The 20,621-nt window shown below is 33.0% G+C and overlaps 3 protein-coding genes and 1 pseudogene across 3 annotated transcripts; 1 reads left to right on the forward strand and 3 right to left on the reverse strand.

Annotated features, from left to right (window-relative positions):
• The first annotated feature begins 4,692 nt into the window (after positions 1–4,692).
• On the forward strand, positions 4,693–6,789 carry LOC109801903 (adenine/guanine permease AZG1). The gene has a single exon (XM_020363068.3). The coding sequence runs from the start codon at positions 4,969–4,971 to the stop codon at positions 6,721–6,723; it is 1,755 nt and encodes a 584-aa protein (XP_020218657.1). The 5' UTR covers positions 4,693–4,968; the 3' UTR covers positions 6,724–6,789.
• A 1,274-nt stretch (positions 6,790–8,063) lies between these two features.
• Positions 8,064–10,409, reverse strand: LOC109802636 (retrovirus-related Pol polyprotein from transposon RE1). Its single transcript, XM_029272134.2, has 3 exons — positions 10,397–10,409; positions 8,765–9,946; positions 8,064–8,566 (listed from the first exon to the last, which is right to left on the reverse strand). The coding sequence occupies exons 1-3, from the start codon at positions 10,407–10,409 to the stop codon at positions 8,064–8,066; spliced, it is 1,698 nt and encodes a 565-aa protein (XP_029127967.2).
• Positions 10,410–10,707: 298 nt separating this feature from the next.
• Positions 10,708–12,007, reverse strand: LOC114916097 (voltage-gated hydrogen channel-like protein). Its single transcript, XM_083072879.1, has one exon. It carries the CDS (start codon positions 11,719–11,721, stop codon positions 10,768–10,770), a length of 954 nt encoding a protein of 317 aa, XP_082929005.1. The 5' UTR covers positions 11,722–12,007; the 3' UTR covers positions 10,708–10,767.
• A 6,172-nt stretch (positions 12,008–18,179) lies between these two features.
• LOC109802637 (xyloglucan endotransglucosylase protein 1 pseudogene) lies at positions 18,180–20,190 on the reverse strand (annotated as a pseudogene).
• Between the last annotated feature and the right edge of the window lie 431 nt (positions 20,191–20,621).

The following is a 20,621-nucleotide window of genomic DNA, read 5'->3' on the forward strand; positions in this document are numbered from 1 at the left end:
GCCCAGCGCCCTCTTGGCAGAGACTCCAAAGGAGCCTCTGCGCCCAGCGAGTCCAAACGCGCGCCCAGCGCGACACCAGAACACCCAAAACAGATCACCATTGATATCGCGCCCGGCGCAGCTCAAGTCACGCCCGGCGGGGGCCAACCAGAGACTCCCATTCTCAAGCTCGCCCGGCACACACACCTTTGCGCCCGACGGGCTTGCCTAAATAGAGTTTCTTGGTGGTCACGCGCCCGGCGCGAAAGAACAGCGCCCAGTGCGAAGCTCAGCAGCAACACTCTATTTTCGAAAAACTTCACCAAATCCTGCAAAAACAGCCAGAAAACCAGCATGCAATCCAGCCAAGAGTTCCCATTTTCATCAACCATCTCAAAAATCCCAGCTTTACCCACATGCAGCCACAATGAAGAAAACCTCAAGATTTTCATCAGAACCCCGGAAACCCCGAAAACTCGTTTTCATCAAAACATGTCAATATCATACAAGACGACTTAAATATCATGATTCAGCATGAACATCCCACAGCACAACTCATCATTAATCAGCTCAACAACGAAATTCAGTATTAGCATCATACAGTACGGCTCAGCGTTACATCATTAACAACATAAACAACATACTTCACAACTCGACTTTTCATCATACAGCATTAACAATATTAATCAGCAAAATCAACCACTTTACAACATAAACATGTTCACACCTATAACAACTTATCAACTTAACCTCAACTAACTTCCCTTACCTGAAGATTGGATCAGGATAGCCAAGAAGCGGAATCCCCTTTCCAAAGCTCAACCCGGAACTTCAATCCTTCAAAGGTCAGCTTCCCAGTCCAGAGCCCTTCTCTCTAGAACCTCTCTCTAAAAAAACCTCCTCCCCTCAACTGCCCACAACCCCTATTTATAGACATTCCGGAGTGGCCAGAACGGCCTGTACCGAAACCGGAACGGCCCGTTCTGCACCCGCTCACCACGTACAAAAATTACATGCAGAACGGCCCGTTCTCCCTCCAGAACGGCCCGTTCTCAGCTACGATTTTCTGGCCATTTTAATAGCTTGGAACGACCCGTTCCAGATTGGGAACGACCCGTTCTGGGCTACTAAAACACCAACCTGCTACGTCACAATATGATATAATAAGTATTTAATTAATCTTATTTTTTATTTAATTTTTTATTCCTTTTGAAATCCATTTCTTAATTTAATTTTAATTTAAACTAATTTCCAAATAAGATTTAATTTAAATTCTATATTCCGAAGATACACCATATAAAGTTAAAAGTATCTTTATTTATTTATTTTTTAGATAATTTAAGTGTTAAGATTATTGTACTATTAAGCAATGTTAATTTATATTGAATTTTTAACATTTAAATTCTGTCACACTCATACTGTATATATCAAATCCAAATAACTTAATTTTACGATTTCTTTCTCAATTTGAAACATTTGCATATTTAATTTATTGCATGGAATGCATTATGTTGGTAGGGAATATTCACTTTATATGTGCTTAAGATTCTTAATGGAGATTAACTATTGCTTCTATAGTTAATGGTAGATACTTTATATTAATATAATTAACGGTTAATAAAAATATATATATTTCTAATAAAAAGAGTATTAATTTATTGGCAATTGAGAAAATATCTATTATTCTTTATTTATTTATAAAACTCACTTAAATTTGATAACATCTGTTTATAGTTTCTAATATCCTTTAGAAAACAAGGTTAATTTAGAGTGAAAATGTTTGAAAAGGATAAAATATAGTCAATGCAAGAAAAGAAGAAAAAAGTGAGCGCCCACCATACCTAAAAGTTGGAATTGTGACCTAACATAGAAAAAAGAAAGTAAAAGGGAGGTGGTGGTGGAATTGAGTGGCATAGAGAGCTTAATTAATTACCACTACTTATGTGATCATAGAACCTGGAAAGCAACATATGAGTGAGTTCGATCATAATCACTTCTTCAGAAACCCTCGTGAGAGCAACAGTACCAGTCTACAAATTCCATCAAATTATGTAACCTTTATTTCATCTTCGTCTTCTCAATCAATTAGTTCTTATTCTTTCTGCATAAGCAACAATGTTGTTTGAAGAATTGTGTGGTTATCGATGCAGAAGGAGATTCTGTCGTTAATGGAATCTGCCTGCGTTGCTTGTGTTTCTGTACTTCTATAAAGGAATTGGATAGAAAATTATGTCACTGTCTTGTTTAACTGGCATTCGTTAATTTTAAGACTCCCTAGCTAATCCAATAATTCTACAAAAGCTGTCTTCAAATTAGCTTTCACAAAAATGTTTTTATAACATCTTCTACTTTTAGATTTTTTTTAGAAATTACTATTTACTTTTTATTAAAAAGACTAATTAAGTTTAAATACGTTTTTGTTTTGTATAGTTTCACGAATTTTATCTTCTAATTTTTATGATCACAAATATTTCATCTAGTTTTTGTATGTTTCATTTTTATTTCTTTTTAGTTTTTATAGTTTAAAAAAAAATTTCTTTTTAATTCATATAATAATAGATGACAGTAACCGAAAAAAATGATATATATAAAAATTTAAATAAAACGTTGCTAAACTATAAGGATTAAAGAATAAAGACAGGAACTAAAAGAGTATTTCAAATCAAATAGTTGAATCCCAAGCGTGTGGTTCAATGGTAGGGGTTAATCCACGCTTAAGCAAAATTAGAGGTTCGAATCCTGTCTTGTATATGTAGCCGCGTTAAATCTTAGGGTCAACTATCTCACCCTTTGAGGTGCCTCCAACAACGTAGCGAGGAGATTATAATAGTTGCTGCAGGCTGGAAGAGTTGTTTTTATGCATGATGAATTGGATTAGTTAGTTTTTAATTTGAAAATACTATTCTTTTTTTTTTTTAAAAAAGACAAATAATTTTGCATATGTGTATCTTAGAGTTTATCAGTTTAATATATATTACAACAATTTTTTTTTATAAACGAATTTTTATGTAAGGAAATTATATTCTTCTTACAGGAAGGAAAACCTTTGGACTAAAAAATGGGCACTTACAATAGTTACATTATTATTTATTACATAAGACTTTTAGTTCTCAATACAAGGAGATGGGTATATGGCAACATAATATACAAGACTCTGTCTCACTTGGTCATTTTGTTTTAGAATTTATTACCTATATAAGATAAAGGTAAGGTGTCTAAACTCTAAAGACCAAGCTTAGTTTTTTTTTTTTTTTTTTTTTTTTTTTTTTTTTTTTGTAGAGAAAGACCTAGCTTAGTTTAGGTCTCAGTAAATATTTTTATTCGTTAATAATATTATTTTTAAAATTATTTATAAAATACTAACTAAAGAATAAAAAATCATGTTGTTAATACAAAATATCTATTAATTTTTGTTGTTATAGCAATGATTTATACCTGAAAAAAATTGATTAATTAACCAGCTTTATCCTATACAACACTCGTGCTAAAATACTAATTACATACTTATAAATAAAATACTAACAACATATTGTCCATAATTGTAATTTTTTCAGGATAAAAAACTTATAAATAAAAGAATGTTAAACGAAATTGATTACATCTAAAATTAAGTTTGAAATTTTTTTTTAATATATTTTTGGTAACTTGAAAATCTCATCTTAAAATTATAGATATGTTTGACTAGGCTTGATTTATATCATAACACATTTGAAAAGAAAAATTAAAGTATGATGAAAGGGACCTTACCTATGAAAATAGGAGTCTTTGGAAGAAAAAAAAAAAAGCATTCTTAATTTTTGGAGGGAATAGGTTGTCAATAGACAACATGATGTTACTAGATTGTGGTCACTCATGGGAAGGAACCTAGGTTGCTATTGCAGTTTGTAATGCCTTCCACGTACAATTATCTTCCCTTAACACGTTCACACACGCTCAACCTCACGCTCTTATATATTCTTTCAAAATTCCAACCTTCAAAAGCACACTCATTACTCCTCCTTTATCCTCCTTCATGTATCTACCAAACCCTTTCATAATCTACTATTGTATTTCTTCTCTTCTTTTCATGAATTATATGCGAAGCATGACGTGAATTCTTTGAACCCAGAAAAATAAGCTAGTCCGCAGTTTAATCATTATCATGAAAAGTAGTCTTAATGTACTACCTACCCATTCAAAAATTAATGACTTTTTAATGGATTTTGGTTTTCTAATTGCTTTTAGAATTTCAGTGCGATCAGCTAAAAAATTTGGTCAATAGGGAGGACAGAATTTTGGATTCCGAAACTCTAATTATTTAACTCATTTGGGATATTACTAAAACTACCAGTCCAATTAATTAATTTTGCTGATTATCCTTCTTTTATACCATATTCTACGTGTATATATATATATATATATTTGTATTGTATTAGAATTAGAATATGATAATTATGATCAGTCGTAAAGATAGAAAAGGAAAAAAGGAAATTGGATCCAACGTGAGAGGACCCAATAGGCGAGGTTCAATTCCAAAAGCATTAACAAGGAATATAAATATGATAGCTACATAATATGACGAAACTTGATTCCCATAAAAGGAATAAATATCATTTTTTTTTCACTATCACAGAAATAGCGATAAACCAAAACTCTTATTTTTGTTTCTTCCCATATAAAAACAAGCGGGTAACCTTATTCATAAAATCAATCCAGAAAACCATATATTATAATTTTATTCAACTTTTTCATTTGTTCTCGTAACATATATTTCCTTTTTAGCTTATATATCATAATCCCAAAAGACAACAATTAAAAAAGGAAGAAAAACAAATTGGACCCGAAGGTGCAATAGCACTAACAAGGAATATAAATACGATAGCTACACAATAGGTGAAAATAAATCCCCGTACATAGTAACTCCAATCAAACTTGGTTGATTCTAAACCAAACTTCAACTTCCCACACCCACTAATACAATACTTCTCTTCAGAGTCTCTTAGTTCTTTCATGGCACAACTTCAACCTATGAGTCATGAGCGAGAATTTGAGTCGTTTACGGCTCGACTTAACTCGCTCGTGACTCATAGTTGGCTCGGCAAGCGATTTAAACTTGCCGAGCGTAACACTACCTTTACTACCGAGCTCCGCGCCGGCACCGCCACATTCCTCACCATGGCTTACATCCTTGCCGTCAACGCCACCATCATTGCTGACTCCGGCGGAACGTGCTCGGTCTCCGACTGCATCCCTTTATGCTCCGACCCGAAAACGCCACTCGCCCAATGCCCGACCCATCTCATAACCCGACCCGATAACTCATGCAAGTTTCCGCCCGTTAACCCGGGTTACGCGGCGTGCGTGGACCGTACGCGCCGCGACCTCATCGTTGCCACGGTGGCATCGTCGCTGATAGGGTGCACCATAATGGGCGTGTTGGCGAACCTTCCTCTGGCCCTGGCTCCGGGCATGGGTGCAAACGCGTACTTCGCTTATTCAGTAGTCGGGTTTCACGGGTCGGGTTCGATACCGTACAAAACCGCATTAACCGCTATTTTCTTAGAAGGCTTAATTTTTCTCTTGATCTCAGCCGTTGGATTTCGCGCGAAACTGGCGAAACTCGTTCCGAAACCCGTCCGAGTTTCGTCCTCGGCGGGAATCGGTCTCTTCTTGGCCTTCATTGGGCTTCAAACGAACGAAGGCATTGGGCTGGTCGGGTTCAGCCCATCAACGCTGGTGACCCTCGGAGGCTGTCCGAGAAACCAACTAACGGCGTTAGCTCCGGTTTTGACAGTTAACGGAAGCGTTAGTTTAGCCTCTGGCGGCGCCGTTTCCGACAAGATACTATGTTCGGGGAACCGCATGGAGAGTCCAACGCTATGGCTTGGGTTGGTTGGGTTTGTCATCATAGCGTATTGTTTAATGAAAAACATTAAAGGCGGTATGATATACGGCATCGTTTTGGTGACTGTGATTTCGTGGTTTAGGAACACGCCTGTTACGGTGTTCCCCAACACCGAATTGGGCGACGCGGGGTATGAGTATTTCAAAAAGGTGGTTGACGTGCACGTGATTGAAAGCACCGCGGGGGCGTTGAGTTTTGATAACATGCGGAAGGGTGCATTCTGGGAGGCGCTGTTGACGTTTTTGTACGTTGATATTCTCGACACCACGGGGACGTTATATTCGATGGCTAGATTCGCGGGGTTTCTGGACATCAACGGTGATTTCGAGGGTCAGTATTTCGCCTTCATGGCTGACGCGTCGTCGATCGTGGTGGGGTCGTTACTTGGGACGTCACCCGTGACGACGTTTATTGAGTCGTCAACGGGGATACGGGAGGGTGGACGGACGGGGCTGACGGCGTTAACGGTTGCGGGGTATTTTTTTCTGGCGTTTTTTTTGACGCCGTTGCTGGCGTCGATTCCGGCGTGGGCGGTGGGGCCACCGTTGATCTTGGTGGGGGTGATGATGGTGAGATGTGTGGTGGAGATTGATTGGGAGGATATGAGGGAGGCTGTGCCGGCGTTTGTGACCATTCTGTTGATGCCTTTAACGTATTCTATTGCTTATGGGTTGATTGGGGGCATTGGGACGTACGTTGTGTTGCATGCGTGGGACTGGGGGGACGACTTGGTCAGGAAATTTTTCTTCATGGGGAGCTTCAAGGACATGTCCAATGTAAATACAAATCTTAACGCAAATGTAATTAATGATCATCAACAACAACATGATAAGGGGATTCAAGATCATATCACTATCTAACTAGATTAATGTTAGTATGACACTTTGTTACATTTTTTTTCCCTTTCTAATACCTTTGTTGCATAACTCTTATACACTTTTCGTAACCTATATTATTCTATTAGTTAAGAATTATTAAAAGTTATGAAATTATATAAGACAACTGTATTATACTAGGAAAGGAAATTAAATAATTTTACAAATTGCGGGAGAAGCTTTTTAGAAGTAGTATAGTTTCTTTATCGGGTATATTGGCAGGAAAAGGAATGGTGGGGGGAGTGGGGAATTTAGCAAATGAGATTAATTTGTGTAAATTATTCACAATGAAAATATGAGTATTTATGTATGTACGAGATGTTTTTCGTGCGAGTAGTGTTCGTTGGTTGACCAAAAAGGACATCTAATTATTGGGTCTTGATCCGGAGGAACAAGGATATGGATTTGTGGGGTCCGAATATTTCACCGAATCAAATGGCAATGAGTTTGAATATGATAATTATTTTTAAACAACAATATCACAATAAAAGTTGTTTTTTATTTTGTAATATATATTTTTGAGATGTATGCATATAAAAATATTATATAGTATAGTATATAATATGAGGAGAGTTATAATTACACTGATATAATTTTTACTAAGTATTACACACTTAATAACTTTATATTAATTGTGAATTTTGTAAATTTAACCGTTAGATTGAAAGTTCATATAACTTTATATGTGTATATCAAATTTTGTTAAAATTGAACAACAACTTGAAAGTAATCAAAGTATTTATATTTTAGTGTATTTTAAAATGAATATATTACGTCAATTTTGTTTTATAAAAATGAAGTATCAAATCATCTTGGATTAATATAAAATTTTGTATATATGATCTAAGAGATATGAACTTTCAATATCTAACGGTTGAATTTACAAAATTTACATTTAATATAAAGTTATTAAGCGGTGTAATACTTAGTAAAAGTTACACCGATGTTATTATAATCCTCTTCATATAATATTATGCATTATAGCTTACGTGGAATGAAAACTTAGTTTACTTATATAGTATAAATATGCAGACGAGTAAATTATTACATTATAAATGAAAATAACTAAAAAAGGTTAATAGATAGACATTTCTTATAATAATTTCATGATTCAATTGATGGGTTTAAAGGGTATTTGTACATTTTCCTCATGAATTTTATGTATAAGCAACTTTTCCCTCTCCATTTTTTGTGGGTTTGGTGTGTTGAAGTTTCTGTATGAATGAGAGATTAGAGAAAAACTTTATGAAAGAGAAAATATTATTGTATCAGTAAATTACATCTAAGGTGATAAACGTCTATTTATAAAATCATCTAAATTGTAACTAACTAACATATTTTAATCTTTTTTTGTTATCCTTAACATCCCCCCTCAAACTCATGTTGTCCTTGGAGGTAACCATGAGTTTGTGTCGAAATTCTTCAAACTGGAAACTGGAGAGAGACTTTGTGAGGATGTCAGCAACTTGAAACCTTGCTGGTAGATGAATGACTTGAATTTCTCCTTTCATCACTTTGTCTCGAACAAAATATAAATCAAGTTCAAAATGTTTGGTGCGAGAGTGCAAAATAGGATTGGCTGCCAATAGAACTGCACCAAGGTTATCACAATATGTTTTTGGAACAGGAATAGAGATGTGTAGTTCACTAAGTAGTGACTTTAACCAAACCAATTCTGCGGTGACAGCTGCGATTCCACGATATTCTGCTTCAGTGCTACTTCTAGAGACAGCTTGTTGTTTTCTTGAACACCAAGAGACTAGGTTCTGCCCGAGATAAACACAAAATCCAGTGGTGGATTTTCTATCATCCAAATCTGATCCCCAATCTGAATCAGAGTATGCAGTTAAATTTAGTTGAGAAGATTTCTTGAGGTGTAGGCCATAGTGAACTGTTCCTTGTAAATACCTCAGTATTCTTTTGACTGCTTTCCAGTGATGTTCTTAAGGATTGTGCATGAATTGACAGACCCTATTGATGGAAAACGAGAGTTCAGGTCTTGTAATAGTGATGTATTGAAGTCCACCCACAATTGATCTATAGAAGGTTGGATCTGTCACGGCAGCTGAACCATTTGCTTGAAGTTTAAGGCCTGAAACCATTGGTGTTGGTTGTGATTTGGAGTCAGTCATCTTGGCTCTATGAAGAAGATCTCTAATATACTTTGCTTGTGAAAGAATGAGTCCTCCATCTGTAGTGTTACTTACTTCAATTCCCAGAAAATAGTGTAGAGGTCCAAGGTCTTTAAGCTTAAACATATAATTGAGTTTAGTAACCAAAGAAACAACCTCAGATTTAGAACTGCCAGTGACTATTATATCATCCACATAGACCAGGACCAAAAGAGTGAATGTTTGAGTGATTTTAATGAATAACGAAGTGTCACTCTTTGCTGCCGTAAAACCCATTGTGATGAGAAAGTGACTAAGAGTTTGAAACCAAGATCGGGGAGCCTGCTTAAGGCCATAAATTGCTTTTTGCAACCTGCACACTTTCCCTTTCTCTCTGGAATCAAATCCAGGAGGTTGATTCATATACACAATCTCTTTAAGAGTACCATGAAGAAACGCATTATTGATGTCAATTTGATGCATATGCCACTGTTTTGAAAGAGCTAAGGTTAAGACAACTCTTACTGTTGTAGGTTTTACCATAGGACTGAATGTGTCGGTAAAATCAAAACCCGCTCTTTGATGATAGCCCTTGGCTATAAGACGTGCTTTGTGTTTGTGAAAACTACCATCTGCATTAAATTTGCTTTTAAAGACCCATTTGCACCCTATTGCGTTACATCCCGGAGGTAAATCCACAAGGGTCCATGTATTGTTCTTGATTAGAGCTTCATATTCTTCTTTCATAGCTTGACACCATTCTGGTTTGGAAAGAGCTTCCTTCACTGTGTGTGGCTCAATTGTGCTATCATATATATGGGCTGCAGCTTTTGCAGTATATATTTTTGGCCTAAAAATGCCCGCCTTAGCACGAGTTGTCATTGAATGAGCCTTAGTTCGAGATTGTAGAACTGTAGAGCCTGTATTAGTAATAGAACTAGAAACAGGAACAATTGGATTAGTAGTATTTGCATCATCATTAGGAACAACTATAGTAGCATTAGTGGTATTAGCAATATTACGATTTTCATGAGAATTATTGTCAGCAGTAGGAATGAGCACAGTGAGTGGAGGACTAGGATGAAGAGTATATATGTCTAAAATAGAAGATGAAAGGAAGGGATTAGGAGAATGTTTATAAGGGAAAAAAGATTCATTAAATTTGACATGTCTGGATATATAGCATTTTCCTGTAGGAGAAAGGCACTTGTATCCCTTATGTTGGTTGCTATACCCTAAGAAAAGACACTGATGAGATTTGAAATCAAGTTTATGTTGGTTATACGGTCGAAGAAGGGGATAACAGGCACAACCAAAAGTTTTCAAAAAGTTGTAGTCAGGGAGTTTATGAAAGAGAATTTGGTAAGGGCTTGTGCTCTGATACCATGTTGAAGTTTCTGTATGAATGAGAGATTAGAGAAAAACTTTATGAAAGAGAAAATATTATTGTATCAGTAAATTACATCTAAGGTGATAAACGTCTATTTATAAAATCATCTAAATTGTAACTAACTAACAGATTTTAATCTTTTTCTGTTATCCTTAACATGGTGCAACCATACTAACTTTATTATTTATATAACATGCATTTTATTTCGTTTTTCTACTTCTTCCATTCTTCCAACCTATCATAATTGGAAGCATAGAACACTTCTCTAACCAACATATAAAGATCAGGATGCTAAATTAAGTAGTAAAATTAATCGTCACAAATTGAATTTATCTAAGAAAATACTTATTTACTAACATTAAGTAGTGAGGATTAATATTTTTAATTAAGTTGTCCAAAATTCGAATTTTAACTTAAAACATGAAATAAATTATGTAAAAAAAATATTTACTCTATTTATACTCATAATCCTATGAAGATTAATTATTATTTTTAATAATAAATATATCATACTAATATTATGATTGTTTAAAAAAAATCTCTACACTTATCTAAATCTTCCTTGAGCATTTCAATCATCTTGTCCTTCTCATATATTACTTCCAAGAGCCTCGTATTTTCTTCTTTAAGTGCCTCAAATTGGCAAACTATACCCGCAATTTGAGCTTCAATGGCCTCATCACTCAACTCAAAGGCACTCTCCACAACTCTAATGACACGCCACAAGCTCACTACAACCAACAAACCACCCCCTTTCCTCACCACAAAGGCTTCCAAAAACATAGCCCCTATGGCCACAACCCCATCAACAACATACCCCACATGGTGGAAAAACGAAGAGCCTAACCCCACTAGCATAGCCATAGTCTTCACCAAAAGAAAACAAAGAATACCAATTCCAATCCAATGCAAACAATGCTCTAATACGCTGTTCATGTTCTTCTCACACGAAACTAGAGAGGAAGATAGCTCTAGGATTGTGATGATGAGGTCCACAATGAGCAACGAGACTGTGAACATGTGAACCCATGTTGAGTCTAGGAAATTGACCAAATGGGTGCGCCATGGTGCTCTATTATTATTCAAGTCTTGGTGGTTGTGTGTGGTGAATAGAAGCATCCACCTTTGCCTTCTCTTCCATGATTTTATTAAGCTTTGGACAGATGAATCTAATGTTTGCATGGAGAAAGAATTGGTGGGGGCTTGGGTTTGATTGGCTTCTGAGGAAACATGGACGGATTTCAAGGTGTTCATTGGTGAGAAACTAATGCGAGGTGCAGATTTGATGATAGATTTCATGATTTTAATACTAGCTAGAGAATGATGGTTAATTAGCCTTAACGTATTGGAATGTGTGCCACATGCTCGTGAAGTGCAAGTAAGGTTTGAAGATTTTGCAAACTTTAGCTTTGGGGTCACGTTACACGGCCACATTATTTGCAGATAGTTGCTCCTTTTATTGGATTTCCTCACATTTAGCATCAGGACAAAATTATAGATATATATGGTGCTTTTGTCAAATCAAAATTGAAGTTTTATTTGATGCCAATGTGGATATCAAGGTAAAACTCATTTTTAACTAGAAAACAAAACATAAAAAACTCTTATACAACTCTTATATATTAATTCTTTTAAATTTAACTGTATTTTTCCTGACATAATCTATCAAAGGTCATTGACCACAGAATAGTAGGTAAAAGGTCATCAAAAAACTGAAGAATCAAGTCCCTTAAGGCTTAAACCAAAAGTAGAATAAGACATGTTCAATCCGACAAGAAAATAGGCCTATTAAAGACACGGTTCAACTCTTTCTCTATGCTTTGTTTTCATTTTCACTCTCTTTTTATGTATCTGGCACTATGGAAGAAAGTGTGATCTTGTAAAGGTTTTAGTTACTTGAACAGATTACTGTGGAGTGTGGAGCATTAGTTTACTTAAGGAAATGAGATACTTTTATAAAGTATTGATGGCAACACATTTTACAATTCCCATGTTTTACACATGTTATGGAATTTCCATAAAGGAAAATGCTGCTTTGCACAAGCAGAATTTCTTGAGTTATACCAATTGATATGATTGGGTGAATTCTTGTCATACTTGTGGCTAGTAATTTTGGATATATATATATATATATATATATATATATATATATTTTTTTTTTTTTTTTTTTTTTTTCTTTTACCCCACACTCCTGTAGTACTGTTATTCATTTTTCTTTTTCAGAAAGTTACATAACAAATTTTATTGTACTTGATGAAAAAGAGGAATGCGAAGCACACATCTCACATCTACACAATTTTCACCATCTAACAACAGTGAGTGGGATAAGGCTTTCATTGCTTTTGCTGGTTCTTGGTTTGAGGCACATTATAACTATATCTGTAGCTTAATATACAAGGGTAATCAATGTGTTGCACTAATATTGGTATATCTGTGTATAATGGAATGATTTCCTCTAATTTCTTGAGGTTAGCTTGTTATTGGGTCTAATTGTGCTAACAAGGCCATGGAACCCATAGATGATCAATAAAGATCTAATACCATTATTAATCTTTGAGGAGGAAAACTATTCAACTCAAAATACTTGAATCCTGAAACCTCTGTCCAAAAAGCTAGCAATTAAATTTTTGTTCATTCAAGCTTATTCTCCTAATTTCTTCAAATGTATTACTTTCCCACTTCACATCTCACCCCACATGTGCTTTACAACATGAAACTGATACAAGATGATATCAATGTTGGTATGAGAATAATTACTTGATCACACATATAAAAAAGATAGAGCATGAATACCAAAAAAAGAAAAATGTTGTATCCTGAAACTGAGAATCCGAAATATCTTTCAACCCATTAAAATTTTGAAAAGTTAAATTTAAATGAATATTTTATTGTATATCAGTTGGCAAGTATCGACTTTCTAATGATTCGGAAGAAATTTCGGCTATTTCTTTGAAAAGAAATAGCATTACTCTTACCAAAATAAGTTCTTCCAAATGTTGTCCTCACTCTGATTACCGAAAGGAAAAGTAAATAAATGCAGAAATAGCTTAAGAGTGCATTTTTATGATAAGTGTAGAACATGAGAAATAAGTCAATTAATCAAGTGAAGTAAATGCAGAAAATAAAATACACATACCTCAAGCCTTAATAAAAGACTAACTAACATACATTTTTCACTGCCTACTGAGATTCCCATAAACACATTTCTTTTCAAAGTGCTGACGTTGATTTACTCTGTTGGTTCAAAAAATGCTTGTTAACATCAAAGTTGTCACTGGTTTGTTGTTGCCTATTACTTTCAAGGCTTCATACATCCTTTGTACTTATACCGTCCTTTCGTTTTCCATAATCAATCTTTGAGTCCTACGGAGATCTAAGATACTGAATGACCAATCAAATAATTAATAAGAACAAAAGGAAAAGAAAGAAGAGGGCATGAATGAAAACATTAGACAAAGGGATCCCTTTATTTTAGGAATATGTCTAGTTAAATTTATTCTACCCAATAACTTATGTTTTATATCAGATTTTAATAATTTAACTGATAAATTAAAAGTTTTTAATATATAAATTAAGTTTGTAAATGTTTTAAAAAATTAAAAACTATTTGATATACTTTGTTTCGTTAATTCAAATCAATCTATAAAAGATTTTTATGATTATCTATCTATTTGAATTAATGAAATAAAGTATCAAATATTTTTCAAAATTTTTTAAAATTTGAAAACTTAATTCATCCATTAAAAACTTTTAATTTAACCGCTAAATCGTTAAAATTTAATGTAGAACATGAGTTATTGAGTGAAGTAAATCGAATAAGTAGATTCCTCCTTTATTTGAAATATGATTTCGTAATATGCTATGACTTGTTGCTGTTTTTCTAAATTTGAGTAATTACTTATCGCCTTTATTCTCTATTATAAATATATAAAAAAATATTTTTTTTCTTAAATAGAAACAAATTTTAATTATTTTTACCTCATTTAATGATATTCCCTTCAAAATATAATTCATTAAATGTATGAATTTTCAATTGTACTACTTTTAACATCTATAATAAGGATAACTTAATAAAAATGTTATAAAATTAGTAAAATTTAATATAAAAAACTATTTTTTAATGGGTAAAATCAGATTTGTTTTACTTATAATAGTAAAAAGAGTGAGTATTATTTATGAACCCCGACATAAAATTTTCCTTGTTCTCTATGATCCTGAACACATGAAAGCAACCTCATTAGTTTCTATTTGTGTCAGCTGATATGAGAAGTTCGGGAAATTTTGAATTGTGTAAGGCCCATGGGCTTTCTTTTATTTTTTTTAAATACTTAGAAGTGAAGATTCTAGCAGTGAAGTTTAAAAAACTTTATATGTTTAGAACAATTTTTTTTAGTGATGATACGCGAATAACAATTCACCCAAGATTTTATACAATATTAATTTTGGTGTCTATATCCTTGCCCGTCACTTATTATACTTCGAAATTTTCTCTCTTCCACTTTCTTAGTTATAAAATTTGTTGTATAATTATCATCTTTCCTTTTTTTTTTCTTTTTTAGCTTTTAAGACAGATTTAGAATAATTCATAAATAGTTGACTTTCGATCTCTACCTCGTTAAAGAAATTAGTCTTTAATTATAAGTTATTTTTGTAAAAAAAAAAATTGTAGGGACTTAAGGTAGAGGGAGTTAGTATCTGAAGATAAATTAAATGAAGAATAAATTTACCATTTTTCAAGTTAGGTATACCGATATCATTGTAGCTAGATGACTCATGCAGAGGGATGGTTTGAAATTGATGAGATGATCTGAATTCTCGTAAAAACAAAAATTAAGTGAAATTTTTTTTTGTACTTTCAACATTCTTCTTCCATTAAAATTAGATTTTTACTTTTGTATATTCACTTTTTTTTAGAAATAAATATTAGTTTTAGTTGAGCAATTAAGCTACTAAGATAAAGTTCTAATATGTGCAAAACCTTTTAAGACAGCGGTAATTACAATATCACGAAATATGACGAGTCTATGACCCAACTCAATAACTTAGGAGTACTCATAGTAAGAAAAAAAAACATAAAGTTTCAACTTTAACGAGAAAACAATGCCAAAAATATCTAAAGTGTGACACCCTCTACCTCATTATTAATATACAACAAATGTAACAATAAGATATTACTTTTCTTCTTTTTGGGTAAATAAAATTTTTCATAGTTGACAAATATTTCAAATATAACAAGGTAGAAGATTCACATTCGTAACTCATAAATCATAACTCCAGTGTAAAAATTATAAAAGAAAAGAAGTTAAGATTTTCAATACAATTTAGTGTAAAACAAGAAATCATATATATACAAATAATAATAAAGGAAATATAAATTAACTCCAGTAAAGGTGGCAGTGCCTCCTGGTTAGGAATTAATTTATACTCCCAAATCATATAATAAAATATAACAAAAATGTACATCTTGGTCTTTTATCAAGAACGTTCAAATTACAATTCTTAACATATATTTTCCTTGAATTATACATGTTATCTACGTTATCTCTTCGTTAGAAATTACCAAAGAAGAGAAACTAAAGTTATAAAAGCAATAACATATTAAACTAAAATAACTATGCCCCGATGTCACATCCTATCAGAGCATGCCCAAATTGAAGCCTTTAAGCCTCATCACCAACATCCTCATGATGCTGATCATCTGCAACACAATTTAAAACATATACAAAAACAACAAGGGAGTGAGAAACATCTCACTCAGTTTCAGGTGCAGAAATAAAGGTTAAATAGCCCACACACACACAACAAATATAAGTCACATGTAAATAACATACATAAATAATCAAATATCACATATATATTCATTTATCATGCTATGATGTCATGGACTCAACTCATAAATGCATGCATGTGGCGCCATACGGAAGATTCACAATTCATCGTTGGTGACCCTAAGGTACACCTGGTTAGATCACTGATGACCCTAAGGTACACCTTGTTAGCATGTTACATCGTGGGTGACCCTAAGGTACACCTTGTTAGTCGTGGGTGACCATAAGGTACACCTTGTTAGCATGTTACATCGTGGGTGACCATAAGGTACACCTTGTTAGTCGTGGGTATGCGGCCTCAGCGGCACACTTGGAGTAATATATGCATATGATACATGTCATACATTCATTATTTCATGAACTCAACATTTAACTTATTACAAGATTTCATCAAGTATATCATGTCATTATTTGTCATAGTCTCATAATCATATCATGTCTCAATAGTCCATTCATATGTCTCATGTCATTTGTCCATATTTCACAAGGTCATGTCATAAATACTCCTCTTAAGGTCCGCATAGGTATTCACAGAGATCTAGAGAGCATTTTTTTTTCATATTAAAACTCATTTATTATTAACATTAATTTCATATTCATTTATTACTTCCAACAAAGAACAAAGTAGAATAAATAGAAAATCGGACAGAACAACGACACCTTCAACAAAAACAAAGTAGAGTAAATAGAAAATCGGACAGAACAACGGCACCTTCAACAAAGAACAAAGTAAAGTAAATAGAAAATCAAACAGAACAACGGCATCTTCAACAAAGAACAAAATAGAGTAAATAGAAAATCAGACAGAACAACGGCAAGGGATTGGGGGCCAATCCGACAAACAACTATCCAACAATTATCCCCACACCCCTGAGCGAGGTTCTCACTCCCCCCCTTACCTGGATAGGCGGAGTTGGAACTTGGGCAGGGTCTCCTCCTCTGGATCCCCTCTTTTTCTTTCCCTCTCTCTCTCTTTCTCTTTTCTTTCTCTCTCTAAAATTTTCACTTCTTCTCCTCTGTACCAAATTTTCACCCCCCTGCCCCTATTTATAGGCCTCCTGGCGCAACCGGAACGGCCGTACTGATTTCGGAACGGCCCGTTCCGGATCCTTCAAACGTGGGCAAATTTCTCAACTGGAACGGCCCGTTCCAAAATCGGAACGGCCCGTTCCGAGACTCAGCAGAAACGACCTGTTCTGTTTCTAGAACGGCCCGTTCTCCATACCAGAACGGCCCGTTCTCCATCCAGAACGGCCCGTTCCAGGCCCGTTCTGGAACTTGAAAAAAATAGCATATTCGCTCTTTTGGAACGGCCCGTTCTGCATTTGGAACGGCCCGTTCCGAAACCCAGAAATACCCTTGTCCCTTTATTAAAATTACGAAAATGCCATCAATAATTACGAAAATGCCATTACTAATAAAAATATCCTTTTAAGGAAATTGGGGTGCTACATAAAGAATTAGACTTAAATATTTTCTAAATAAGAAATCGTTTGTGTTCGTAAAAATGTTGATTTTGAATGTAACTTTTCAAATATATATAATTTTATAAATATATATTTGATTATATGTATTTGGGTTTGACTATACTGCCTAATCACAATTTGACCACTAATATGTGAACAAAGTTATTTTTAGTAACAATAGTTTCAATTTTTAAAATTTAAAACTCTCTTATATTCGGGCGTTGTTATTTATTTAAAATTATTCAAAGCTATTCTACTACTTTTTTAGTTGACGTTAACATATTTACATCTTCTAACTCTATTGTAATAGAGAAACTTTAAATAAATATTACCTCTTATATGCACTTAAACGTAACATGTATGAAGTTATTAATTACAAAAGTCATATTAAAAATGTATTTAGTTTTTTTTCTTCTTCAATGTCTATAGAATTGATTGAGAAAAGTTACAAATATTTAGATTTAATAAATAAATGAAATATTTCCATAAAATACTAAGTGCTATAATTTTCAAAGACATCTTCAAATTCAAATGATTAGGATAAGAAGCTTTAATTTATTATAAGATATAACAAGATTTTTTTTAGTTTAAAATTAATTCAAAAGTCCATGATGATGTGTAATATCATGTATTCTCTATTCATAAGTCAATTGTGATTTTTCTTATGACATTCAAATGGAAGACCATGAGCATAACGTTTAAAATGACGACTATAAACATAGACAATCCATTTTGAATGAATCTCTTTTAGTTACTCCCTAGTTTGAGCATCAAGACCTTTGTTTGTTCCACCATTGAAACCATTAATGCATGATGTCCCAGGTCCCGTAATGCAAGCATTGACATTGAAATTTCTGAAACTGGCTATGAATGGAGCTTTAGACCAATCAATCTTATCTTACCCACCTCTTGTTGTCCAAGAGTCTCCATTCCATAAAGTTGTGTAGAACCTCATTGGTTGACTTGTGGGGAATGAAACACCAATGCTCTCCCTATTGTGCATCACCCTAATGGGTATGTTATCCACCAAAATTCTATAAACACAAAAAAACACATAATATAGTTAAGTTAACTATCAATAATAAGTATGCTTCTAGACCAAGGTTCAATATAATTGTAAATAATTAGACTCCTCAAGCATATGCTGAAAATGGTTTGATTCCTTAATCATCATGCATATGGAGAAAATTTTGTTTGAAGAGGTAAAACCTACTTTGATGTTCTCTACAACCGAAAAAAATTAGTTTATGATTATCAATCGGGGGTTCTTGGTTTACACAAAAAATGGTAGAATTGTCCATATTTATTTTGTTTATTATATTACTTTTAGAAATTAATGTATATCCATTGTTGAAGAATTGAGTCTATAACCATGTCATATTAATGAATATAACGATGTGGTAAAATGATCAAAGTTTATTAAACGTTGACCTACAATTAAGTTTTATTGGTAGGATATATAAATTAAATTATTATTTTTATACATTATTTTTTTTGTTACTTACATTATGCATTGAGGATTCCAATCAATAGAATAGATGTGGAAGTCTATTATAGGATCAAACTAAGTTGTCCAAAAACTCTAAGTCAACCTCGTCATGTTATGGCCCTTGAAAGCTTATCTATATATGAATTAATAATATGCATGAATATGTTGTACAATATGTGCAAATAGAGTTGCCTAGTACAAGCTTGATTTGTATGTCAAATCATGCAAACAAATACTCATTTTTAGATCCCATGCCAGAGCCAGAAAATTGGTCCAGTGCTAGCGACATGATATTGCCTCCATCTTGTATGTAAGCTCGATTATCTCCAAGGAGAATGGTAAAATCTGTGTAGAAATCTCCACCCAAAACTATTGTGGTAGAGGCTAAGCAAAGAGAGAGAATGAGTAGAAGAGATTTAATATATTAAGAATCCATGTTAATTTGATCGTTTAAAAAATATGAATCTAACAAAGGTATTTAAATTGATTTTTGCATTCACAAATTGCGATAATTATAATAAAAAGCAATTGATTTAGATCAATTTGGTTGTCAAATGTCTTTGTAATAACAACTGATGCGTAATATTGTTATCACGATTTCAGGTCAAATTAAACCTTGAGGAACCAAAGAATATTTTCGATGAAAAAAATTATGTTTGGACTTTAATTACCTGGCTAAGTTAATACTTAAAATTAGAAGATTTAAATATGTTTTTTATTTCTTAAATTTAAAATAAATTTGTTTTTAATCTCTCAAATTTAAAATTGTTATTTTTAGTCTCTGTAATTTTAAAAAAATTTATTTTAGTCTTTATACTCAAAGAGATAAAAAAATATGACAAGAGGAAAAAATTTATTATCTAATTATTGGTACCAACATAAACTATTTCATATACAAAAACAAAATTCAAATCTTGGATAATTTAATTAAGAGATATAAGTCACTATCACTTTTGTCAATCAATGCTAGTATAATAATGGTGTTTGTAACAAGTATATTAAATAATATTTTGATTAAACTAATCAATTAAATATTTTATTTTACATAATAAGATATAAATCATATTGCTTGTGGTCTTAATTTCTCATTTTTTATATCTTAATTTTTCATCTCATCTTCTATATTACGTTCTAGATACAAGGTTGTGAACTTTTTTGTAGGTGCCATTTTGAAATGAATGATCCATTAACTTTATGATGAATGATCAATTAGAGACAATATTTATTTATTTATTATTATTGAAAACTAATTTTCATAGTTGTGTTTTGTGGTTCTTGAAATATACTTATGAAAAGTTCTTTTTGCAAGGGTTAAAATATATTTTTGAAAAATACTTTTGTATATTTTTAATCTTCTATGAATTATTTTTTTCAAAGCATGTTTCATTTTTACTCTTCCAAAAATTACTTTCCAGAAGTATAACTTTTTACTACAAAAGAATTGTGTTATAGTGACATCCTCGTTATAATGACACATTATTTATTACTAAAAATGCTTACACTATAGATATAATATATATTATCGAATCTCATTCAAAATCAATACTAAAATTATATGTAAGCATATATTAAATAGATTTATACCTACATGTATTATAT

Source organism: Cajanus cajan, chromosome 4, assembly GCF_000230855.2.
Source record: "Cajanus cajan strain Asha chromosome 4, NIPB_CcT2T_4, whole genome shotgun sequence".
Taxonomy (NCBI): Eukaryota; Viridiplantae; Streptophyta; class Magnoliopsida; order Fabales; family Fabaceae; genus Cajanus; species Cajanus cajan.